The sequence below is a fragment of the Neodiprion pinetum genome, chromosome 4 (genome assembly GCF_021155775.2).
Source record: "Neodiprion pinetum isolate iyNeoPine1 chromosome 4, iyNeoPine1.2, whole genome shotgun sequence".
Lineage (NCBI taxonomy): Eukaryota > Metazoa > Arthropoda > Insecta > Hymenoptera > Diprionidae > Neodiprion > Neodiprion pinetum.
The window spans coordinates 2910456-2922118 of record NC_060235.2 but is presented as its reverse complement, the minus strand read 5'-3'; the positions used below and the strand labels follow the sequence as shown (position 1 = coordinate 2922118).

The following is an 11663-nucleotide window of genomic DNA, read 5'->3' as shown; positions in this document are numbered from 1 at the left end:
GTACGGTTGTTACTGACAAACGAGGCTGGAGTTTGAAACGTTAATTTATCGAAATGTTGAAGCGAAAGTTACTATTTCTGCATCTTTACAATACCTGGATATGTTGAATTTACAAAATGTGAATTTGTCGATGATGTGTTATTAACGGTTTACTAAATTTCAAGTAGTACAAAAAGTCCAAAATCGCATCGTTAGAACAACGTTGCAAACTTCTGCTTACTATTTTTGGTTTGAACGGTGGTTGAACCTCTCGATTTTCGATTCTGTCCCAGTCTATGCGGCGGAAGAAAGCGTGATTTCGCACGTCCTCTTCACCCCGTAATCCGCAACCCAATCTCTTGTTAGGATTCTTCGTGAGAAACTGAAAAAGGAAGGCCGTGCCGCGTAATAAGTAATATTATCCAATGTACAAGAATTTTCGATGCCGCATCCCCCCCCAAATCAACTTCCAATAATTGAAAAACAATTGCCTAATTTTTTCTTCAAATTTTTACCTCAACTCCAAGATAATCCGGCATTGTAATCAAAGTTTCTTACGGAAAGTCACGTGGGAAAAAAACTTTTTTTTCTCGGTATATATTTTATTGTAGCAGTAACGATGTTAAAAAAAAAAAATATGCAACTGCGAGGTTTTAGTGGACATTAGTGCTAGTATCTTTTTTTTTTCAGATTATATTTTTCTTCAAATTCGTATTAAATTCGAAACGAATATATAGAATTAGTAAGCCGAACGATTCAGGTTTTCGGTAACTTGCTAGAACTGGGGAAAAAATGTTAGGTTTTAGGTTCTGTAAAAACTTGGAAATGTTGTGGAATTGTTTTTTTTTTTTTTTTCTTGTTTTACTTGTTCTTTTCCAAAAATTTTCGGCCACCCCGAAAATGCGAACGACACGCGTAACGTATCGTCTCATCGCGCTTTTTGTTAAAACATCCATCGAACGCCTCTCACCCCTTTGCATGCCTCTTTCGCCTCCTTCGAAAGACTCTTTGGGTAGCTGACGTTGTGATCGGTTATCGCGGCGAATAATTCCTCCTCGTCTTCGCCGTCGAACGGAGGCTGTCCAACAAGCATCTCGTACAAAAGAACGCCGTACGCCCACCAATCCACGGATTTTCCATACGGTTGATAGAGTATGATCTGTACGTTGGGGGGTAAAAAATTCAGACGTTGCATCAAAAATTATAAAAACCATCGCGCGATATATCTTGGTTGTCGGTAAGTCGTTTAAAAAAAGTGTAGTCAACACCCTGGTGAAAATAGTTTATACGCTTGACTAGGAATTTTTATTTTACGATTAAGTATCCCTGGTGAAAATGATTTTTTGCAATTTTTTTTTTACCAAATTTTTAGAGAAATTTGGACATTTCGTAAAATTTTTTGCTTTCAAGAAAATTGTTTTCGTACAAAATTGTAAATATGCATAGTAGATTTTCATGAAAATTTTGTATTTTTATCAGCAAAAAAAAAAAATGTACAAGATACTAGAATTTTTTTTAAAAGAAAATCATAGAAGATTGTATATTTTTTATAATTTTTCGTAAAAATTTGTAATTTTCTGTGCAAAATACTACGATTATCGACCATTTTTCACAACGTTGTAAGTTTTTTTACGATTTTCGAATATTTCCTACAACTGTTCCAACGAACTGCTCCACTTGGTTGCAATTTTGCGTATAAATTACATCCACCGGGGTATGTGGTTCAAGGCTTCTAACCTCCGGCGCAATGTAGTCGGGTGTACCACAAAAAGTCTTGGTCGTCTTGTCCCCGGTTATTCCCTCCTTGCACATACCGAAGTCGGCAATTTTAATGTGACCGTCCTGGTCCAGCAGAACGTTGTCAAGTTTCAGATCTCTGTAAACGATTCCTCTCGCGTGGAGGTAAAACAGACCAATCGCGATCTCGGACGCGTAGAATCTGTGGATTATTTGTTTCGACGATCATTCGGGATAAATTTTAACTAACAAAACAGTTAACGCAGTTGTAGGTACACTGTAAAAAATTTGCGGTGTTAAAATTGACCGATAGTTGTTCCCGGTGTGGACAACTATTCAACACCTTTATTCAACTATTTAACAATGTTAGATTTACGGGAAAAAAATATTCTACAAAAGTCCACACCGCATTTTTTTTTTTTACAGTGTACCGCGACTATCGGGTTGCTTACACGGCCACTGGTTCTTTGAACTTTCCACACTGCTGAATTTGAAACATGAGATCACCACCGTTCACGTATTCCATGACGAAGTATAATCGGTCCTGTTATATTTCAAAAAGTTTGAATACTTATTGTGTCCGTTACATCTAAGCACATAACAATGGGTGGTGCAATATTGGGCGTATTTATAACAAACCGAACCATCGTCTGAAAGCATGAGTGAAGCTGAACGAGAAACGGTGGTTTGCTGGATAGTGCCAGGACTCGCTTCTCGACCATCGTACACTCAACGTCGTCGTCCTGAATGATGATGTCCTTTTTCAATATCTTTATGGCGTACAGCTCGTCGGTCCCTTTTCTTTCCGCCAGCATTACCTGTAATATATTAGAAGAGATACGGAAACGGCGATTAATCGTCGTTATTTAATCATTCGATAGTCGAAAGGTTTTGGATTACTTATTCTTCTTTTCTTACCTTTCCAAAACTACCTTTGCCGAGGACCATAAGGAAGTTGAAATCTGTCGCTCGTATCACGTCGCTCTTTCCCATGTTGTGAGGCACATCCTTGTCCTGTGTCATTGGTGTCTTTTTGGTGACGGATGTCTTCTGAAAGCAACGCGAGAGGCGATTTTAAACACTGTAAAATTACACGTTTCTCCATTATTTTTTTTTTTTTTTTTTATAACGCGCGAATTAATTATGGGAAAATTGATCCAACCCGCATTTTGGTCTTCAGCTCGGCAAGGTCAACGCCTTCCTCCGGTACCGGGACGTTGTAAAATTCGCCCTCCTCCTGGGTCAGGAGTTTGAACCATCCGGAGGCGGGTGCCTTGATTATCTCCGATATTCCGAAGGATAGAGAGCCCATAAAATCGTTGCGTGAAGTACGATCCCAATCCCATATTTCTAATAGAAGTCTACGGTCCTTGTCTTCCGGTCTTAGCTCACTGTAATATCATCTGACTGTGAAAATTTTGATCAAACTTGATCATCTCCATACTTATAAATGGGTTAGAAAAGAGCAGTGAGTAGAGTAGTGTGGAGATTTCTCCGTACAGATCCCGATATCGACATTTGACCGACATTTTACCCGCTTCACAGCTCAGACACAAACCCTTTTTTATCGATCGTCGGTAAGATGTCGGTATCGGGATCTGTACGGAGAACTCTCTGTATAACTATACCGGGGTGGTTGAGAAAAAAAAATAGATGAATAAAAAATTCTCTGCATCGCGCGTACAAGTTTTGAACATTAACATCGTATCGTTTGAACAAGATAAAACACCGCCGAGCACTGATGCGTGAGGTTTCTTCCGGCGGTGCCGCGGGTGAAACCTTGATAAACAATAGCATATAACAACCTCTAAAATCATCGCGGTTGATTAATTCCATTGTCTTTAATATAACCGGATGACTGCCTCTGACAATGAGCCAAAGTGAAATGCCCGATAATATGCCGACTAGTGCGGAACGACGAGAGGTGAAAATTAGAAAATTATCGGAACTGGGTCAAGTGCCAATATCTGTATAGACGTGTTAATAAATCCGCACATGCGTGTGTTTTGCATGTACATACGTACGTGACTCGGTGTTCGCACACATCTCAGGCACAAACGGGTGTTTCCTATGTGGTAAAGTGTATACGTGTTAACACATTCACCCACCGGAGTAATTGGATCAGAGAAGACAGTCAACATAATGGCTGTATAACATATGACCTGTATAATAGCTCTACTGTACAGCCTAGATAATCTGATAATGCATTTATTCCGGAGGCATCGTTGTTATGCTTTACGTTTGGGTAAGATGCGGGCAAAATTGGCCCCTTGTACTATGAAATATTGGATTGAATAAAAAATTTCGATCACGTTTGTCCCTTGAGCTTTGATTCGAGTAGATATATCGATTCGAAAGAGAAGGTTGACCATCAAAATGGTTATACGATCGATATTTAGATGGGAGAAGACTACGTAATCCGTTTTATTTCATACTTGGTCAATGGCAGAGAAGTTATTTTTTGAAGATCAATTGTCGTTAAGATTATATCTGAAACACTTGTCATTCTTATTATTCACTGATTCGACGTTATAATACCTCGAAGTTCATTTCAATCTGATTCGGTGCTAAGGCGAAGATGAAGATGAGAATAAAAATTGAAACCGCAAACGACGAACAAGTGTTTTAAAAAAAAGTTACTTATAGATGTACGTATATTTTAAATTTATAAGCTACTCACAAAGTTAGCGTTTCGTTCCATTCAGGATTGAGCGAAGATTTGATTGTCTTAGTTTTCTTCTTTACGTTGTCTGAGTCGGGAATTAGTTTCAATTTCACGTAAGGATCCGACAGCCCGTTTGGATCCATCGGGATTAGGTTTCTCCCCTGTTTTACTGTGAATAAACGAAACCAACGAACAAGTTGAACAAATAACTGCGCAATATTACGTTTACATCAATGTTATCCAAGACTTCTCGATCTTTTTAAATTTCGGTCTTGGTGAGAGAGAGAGAGAGGGAGAGAGAGGGAGAGAGAGAGAGCTGAGCCGAATTCGTAGGCTCGTTGAGAAGTAAATTTCAAAGGAAACCAACAAAATATCATAAGTACCGTGTAATTCGTCAGACGGTAATTGAATAGGTATAAATAAGCAGATATACATTGGGTGTATACATATAAGTATAACGTAAATATGTACTATGTTACGTTTGTAAATTCATTTTTCGTACATATTATTCAAATATTTGACCAAGAATAATACGCAGACATCTTCCGACGTTGAAACGAATTTTCATTTCAAAAATCATTTTTGGAGTCGCTGATTCCGAATCTCAAATCAGATTTCATAAATGCAAGATGGCGGATCCAATACGGCAGCCGTAAATTTCAAATTTGATCGAATCTGGTCAAAAAAAATTCTATGCAGGGGTTTTCGGGGTCGCTGATTGGATTCGCCGTACTGAATTTTCAAAATCCGATTTCGCATTTGTAATCAGCGAGCCCAAAAACCCCTGGACAGAGTTTTACCTCCGGATGCGATCGAGTTTAAAATTTTCGTCCGCCATATTGAATCGGCCATCTTGAATTATCAAAATCCGATTTCAGATTCGTAATCAGCGATCCCAAGAATTTATAATCTATGTAAAACGTGCACACGCGTAGAGGGGTAACTTTCTCGGAAATGTGAATCTTTCCTTCAATTTTCACGATTTTTTTCAATCAATTTGTTTCTAACAACAATTCACGTTACGTCGCAATAATTACTCTCAAGAATTGAAAATCTATTGGTATACTGTCAGAAGCAGCAAAAAAAATCGCAAAAAAAAAAATATGTTCTCATAGTTATCTAAATATACTCAAAGGGTTAACGCGAAGTACTGCGTAATAATACAAGATTAAAAAAAAGAAAAGAAAAGAAAAAGAAAGTGAAAAAACGCGGGATAGGCAGACACGCGATCGATCCACGGAATGAAATGCTTGCGGTTCTTTCATAATACGTGTATAGTTGGGTATACGGTAATACATTCCATATTTCATTATATTCGTCTTACAAAACCTAAATTAAGGCTAACCGTTCGACGTCAAAGGAAGGACCTCGTGACTCGACTCGACTCGGCATCGTTAGAAATAATCCACCATGCATAAAAAACAAAGCAATCCCGGGTTCATTATATTACTCTGTGTGCACGTTGACAAATTTTTACCAAGCATTTTAGGGTGAGCTCGTCTCGAGTCTCTTGTCATATTAATAATATACCGATTAAATATCTCCCCTCAACGAGACTCCCGCGGATCGTCGGACTTGTATTAATTATGTAACCTGTTGTTGTAAGTATGTACGACGAGAGGAAGAGATTGAAAAAGTTCACCCTCCGCGTAACGTGTGTACAAAAAATAAATAAAAATTATATTTCTCGTTAAGAACACGCTTGGTAGTTTTTTTTTATAATTTTTTTTATTTTCGTAATACCAACCTTCGACGGTGAGTTTGTTGCCGATACAGGTGATGTGGAGCTGAATTCTACCTCGGCGCTCGGTGTGATCGCAACCGCAGAGATTCGGTACGCTCTCCTCGCATCGTTTGTGCACGTTCATGTCACATGCTGCGTATATTTATATAGAATAAGAGAGAAAAGAAGAGACAATATTTTAATGCTTCGAACGAGTTTCTGCGACAATTGGTTGTTTTTTTTTTTTTGTTTTTTTGTCTTTTTTTTTTTTTTTTATCTTTAGAAATAAACGTACGTACGAAGAAATTCTTCTTCGTTAGGCGGATCGAAAGTTTTCGATCAAAGATCAATGATTCGTGTCGCATTCGGCGAATAGATTGTACGGACTGAGAATAAAGAAATTTCGAAAAGTTGAGAAAGATGGACGAGAGGAAAAATACAAAAAAAAAAAAAAAAAAGTCACGTCGTTGCGGAGAAAGTCTTTCGGAAGAGAGAAATTTGGGGGGGGGGGGGGGGGGGGGTCTGATAATAGGGATAATATTCTTTTTTTTTTTTATAATTTTGAGAAATAAAGATCTGAAAATGACTTACAGGGAAAATTAAGCTTCGGTGGTAAACAAAGGAGACTATACATGTAACTACAGTAATTATCTGTCATTTCGTGGCGGGATATGAAACACAATTATCGTTAAAAATGTTTACTTGACCTTTGACACTTGGAAATACAGTGTCCGAGGTATAACTACATATATTATGTATAATATTTTGCGTGACGTGTAAAGGATGAGGTATGGAAAAAAAAAAGACGAAGAGGAGGTCTGATATTTTACATGGATTTAAATTCCGCACCATGACTGGCGTGTAAATTTGTGACGTATAGTAATTACGAATTCTATGGAGCACGAATTTAGCACAAATACGCGTTAAAATAATATTCCGAGTACTCGAAAGTGATTTTTAGCGCATAATGGTCGGTATTTCAATCGGCAATTGAAAAATCCTATTCTCTTTCTTCGGCAGCTGCAGTGGCGTGGGAAATGATCAGTTTTTAGAATAGCGGTACCATGTTTATACACAGAGGGAAAGGAGTATTCGAATTAAGTGATATTCGTTTCATTCAATTAAATGTTACAGTCAAATGTGGGGCGAACGCCGTACTTAATTATTAATTCAAGAAAATTATTTTGTCGTATTAAATACTTGTGACGATTTGATATGGAATTCAAATCGAGCCTTTGGTTTTGAAAAATTGTAGAAAATTAATTTATATATATATGTAATATGTATATCTGAAGCTATGTAAATCGAAATTGTTGAATTAAAGTTATCAGGTATTTGGAACAAATAAGGAATGCTAGATTAAAGTCACCGGACTCAAAGAAAATGTATTTTTTGTTGTTGTTTTTTTTTTTTTTACTCTTTCAAGAATTCCTTTTCCTCTCTCTAAGGTATACAGATATATATTTGAATTTCAATCCGTAAAGAACTTTGCACAAAGCTTGCCTATATATATATATATATATATATATATATATATGTATGTATGTGTATTAGACCGAATTACACTGCAGCTGCATCACGGAAAACGAATGAAAAGAGCAGCTCCAGTCCTCTTGCAAAAACAAATATACGACATCCGGTCAACCGGTTGTTTTCTACTATTACACAATTATATGCAGATATTCCTCGGAACTTTTCCACCACTGGCCAAAAAGTTACAGCGATATATTACATGTACAGGGTGTTGAAATTTAATAGACGCGTTACGTTTTCAGTCGACCTAATTGTTTGATGGAAAAATGCGTCCTACGACGGAAACGTGAGGAAATTTTTGATGACGCTGCGGAGGATGGATCGGTAGTTTTTTTTTTTTCTTCCTTAAACGGAATCATATTTTTGTTTCAACGGGAATATTTTTTATTCGAAAATGTTCAACTTTCTCGGGAAATTTTTTGTTTATTTTTTTTTTTGATACAAAGGTAAAAGTTCCCGAGATACAACAAATAATCATATTCTGTAAAACACGGGGAGGTGAATTCGTATGGATTGCTTTTTGAATCGCTCCGCACGCGTTAGTAATTCTATTCATCATGTTTCCAACCTCTTCGTGTCTTGCAGAGTTTGATTTTTCGTTGTATCTTACGAACTATTCGCTTTACAAGGAAAAAAACTTTCCGACAAGGTTGTACATTTTCAATTGAATAACAATATAGTTGGAACAAAAATGTGTGATTTCGTTTAAAAAATGAAATAAAAAAAAAAATGGTCCGTCCTCCACAATATCACCAGTTATGACTCTGGACCGCTTGAAAGAAAGTTCTTTACGTGTCCCTCTCTGAAACGTACAGCTTTTGTACGACACATTTTCGAATCGAAAAATTTTTCGTCGACTGAAAAACGTAATCCGTCTTTTTTAAATTGTTACACCCTGTAGATTGCAATATAGATATATTGTAGATATATCTGGGAACGAATTACCTGCAAAAAGGTCCAACGTGTAAATATATTACTATTGTATTATATTATAATACCTGCAATACGCGTTTACGTATAATTATATATCATGCGAAAGAATAATTGTCAACTTGAATAAATAGAAGAAGAGTGAAAAAGGTTGGTTTTTTTTTTTTTTTTTTTTACATTTCTTTTTCTTTCTATAGTTGCACAATGTAAGAACCGAGCTTACGAATGAAGAATAAAAAAAAGAAACATTACTCTACCTCAAACGCATGCTTCTCTATATTAATACGTAATAATTATGAATTATATGTTTATTTAATTTCATTTCGTTTTCATTTTTATTTTCGATTTTTAGGGAGAATCAACGGACAGTCAAGTTTTATAATAATATACATACATACGTGTACGATAGTGGTAGGTATAATGTTGGATGTATAGTTGAAAGTTGTTTACAAGAAAGTCTTGAAAAGTGTAAAGTAATGCAAAATCAGTACAATACAGGGAAAGGGATAATTTGTATATTTTTAATCACGATCTCGTATTTATGAAGGGGGAGGTTTACAGCTTGGACGGTTTAATATCATTACGATTTTTAAGTTTTTTTTTTTTTTTTTTCTTTGTCTTTTCAAAGTAAATTAAAACACTTGGAGAAATTTGAGTTTTGGGACTTTATTATTCACAGTTTCCAGAATATTTTAGAATTGTTTCATTAAAATTAATAACAAAATGGTGGCAAATAGAGAAGTAGGTATGATTTTAGACCGTCCAAGATGTTCCCACACCTTTAATTTTTAGTTCCAGTACTATTTCGTATGTTTCAGCAGAATGTTAATCATTCTTTGGCCAATCGTAAATCGCGAATTAATTATTATTACTCTCAACACGATATTATTATTTTTATAGATCTTGGGTCTGGATTCTATGAAACTCATTTGATTGCCCAACAAACCGCGCTAACGTTTCCGAAATGTGCCCATAAATGAACAGTTGCCTTTGGTCTCGATTCATTAATAACAGTGAAAGCTCGCCGGACGGTTCGGGTCAAAGTGCACGTCACACGTGTTCACACATATTGCCGTTTTTATTGTACACGAGCCGTTCGAGCTGTTTGCTCGAATTTGGAAATGAATCGTTTTCTTTCTTTCTTTTTTTTTTTTTTTTTTTTTTTTCGACGAATTTTTCGAATTCTTATACACGCATAAATCTAACGTGTCAGGGATTATTTTTTCGATCCTGATGGATTATCGTCAAATATATCGGTTGTTGTGAAAACTTGGAATTATAGAAATTCTCTCTCAGCGCGACTAAATACCGGAGAACTGCGGTTGCACTTGTCGTTATTGATTATGCGTAATATGCGGTATATGTAATGCATATAATATGCAAAACTGGGGCATGCACTGTATATTATATATATATATATGTCTCTTAACGAATCAATCGAGACTCGTGATGAACGAGTTGAGTCGAAGAGGTGACATTTCGTATGCAAGAGGTATTCTCATTAACCCTTTGAGTCGTAGTGGTACGTGTATTTTTTATTTTTTATTTTTTTTTTTTGCCATTTCTAATAGTATACCAATAGATTTTCGATACTCGAGAGTAATTATTGCGATGTAACGTAAATTATCGTTGTTGGAAACAAATTGATTGAAAAACAATCGTGAAAATTGAAGGAATAATTCATCTCCGAGAAAGTTACCCTTCTACACGTATCACACGATTTACATAAATTATGAATTGAACCTGAAATCGGAATTTGAAAATTCAGTATGGCGAATCCAATCAGCGACCCCAAAAACCGTATTGTAAAAATCTTTTTGTAAAATTTGAATAAGAACAATAATGTGCGACTCAAAGGGTGAATGGGAATACGGTGATTAATATGACATGTAAATACGGGGCGTTTAGAGTTTGCTGCAAGTCGTAGGTATTTACATAACGCATGTACATATATACGTATGTATATAAATGTCGTAGGGAAAGTTGGCGGGTTGGAACTACGATTCATTAATATATAATCTCGTGTTACACAAATAATGTACGAATCGTTACGCAATCACAAGGCCTGTGCGATACTAAGAAATTCGAAATACCGATATCGTCCAAACGACCTACAAGTTCTAACGTTTATCATACCTACACCTATAATAACGTGTAATAATAATAATAATAATAATAATAATAATAATAATAATAATAATAATAATAATAATAATAATAATAATAATAATAATAATAATAATAATAATTTCAGGCGTATCTGGAAAACATGGCAGCTTTGTGTATATATATATATAAATACACCGTATATTTCACAATCAAAAACCAAGAGAAGTTTAATGGAAAGGATTTAGAGAAAGGAAAAAAGAACTAACAATGAATAAATAATTGAAAAAAAAAAAAGGACAAAGTAAGAACGATATCCAAACGCGTTCTACGTAGGCGAAACAATTCATACCTAAGCTATGTGAGTAATTAAATATGGTCGTAATTTTTCAAAACCTTAATACAATCTATACGTATGACTGATAAAATTTACGCAAGTATGACGTACGTACGCACGTGCGTGCTGTTGCACGTTTATAATATCGTTAACCATAACACAAAAACATAAATAGCGGGTATACAACAATAACGAAAGCAACGATGCATGTGTGCGTATATGATGCGTGTATAACGAATATATGAATAAATAATTAAGCCGTCCGTACCTATGAAAAATGATGAGTCGAACGTAATTTCATAACCGTTTGATATTTATGTAGATTTGTGCGTACATATTTAGCCTGGCATATCATCTTCGAAAACTTATTCGAACAGCAAACTGTACGTACACGGTGTTTGACTCTTTGAATAACTGATGAATTTCGGTAAACGCGGTGGTAACAATTATATTACAGGCTGCTTTTATTCAACTTAATTCTATTCTAAGTTGGAAGTGCGACTCGGGACGTGATAAAATGGGTTTTATTGTAGAGTGTGGATGCAATGAGAAGGGGTGCGTTTTCAACCTTACTTCAGGGTTACAGTCAAGTCTCTCGGATTTGATTTCTTTTTTAATATTTTATAGTCGACTGAAAACTGTGACGACACATT

The 11663-nt window shown here is 35.8% G+C and overlaps 1 protein-coding gene across 6 annotated transcripts in view; it reads right to left on the bottom strand.

The window, feature by feature from the left end:
* The window catches only part of Pkc53E (Protein C kinase 53E), a 49838-nt gene that overhangs the window by 6033 nt on the left and 32142 nt on the right, over nucleotides 1-11663 (bottom strand). For 5 of the 6 annotated variants that reach the window (XM_046621804.2, XM_046621805.2, XM_046621807.2 and 2 more), the window contains 9 exons: nucleotides 6129-6257; nucleotides 4397-4550; nucleotides 2879-3107; nucleotides 2635-2766; nucleotides 2361-2534; nucleotides 2169-2260; nucleotides 1717-1918; nucleotides 950-1138; nucleotides 221-361 (listed from right to left, as the gene is read on the bottom strand). In XM_046621804.2, coding sequence (XP_046477760.1) covers nucleotides 221-361; nucleotides 950-1138; nucleotides 1717-1918; nucleotides 2169-2260; nucleotides 2361-2534; nucleotides 2635-2766; nucleotides 2879-3107; nucleotides 4397-4550; nucleotides 6129-6257 — 1442 coding nt within the window. The remainder of the gene's footprint in view (nucleotides 1-220; nucleotides 362-949; nucleotides 1139-1716; nucleotides 1919-2168; nucleotides 2261-2360; nucleotides 2535-2634; nucleotides 2767-2878; nucleotides 3108-4396; nucleotides 4551-6128; nucleotides 6258-11663) is intronic. The other variant, XM_046621810.2, reaches the window with a different exon arrangement.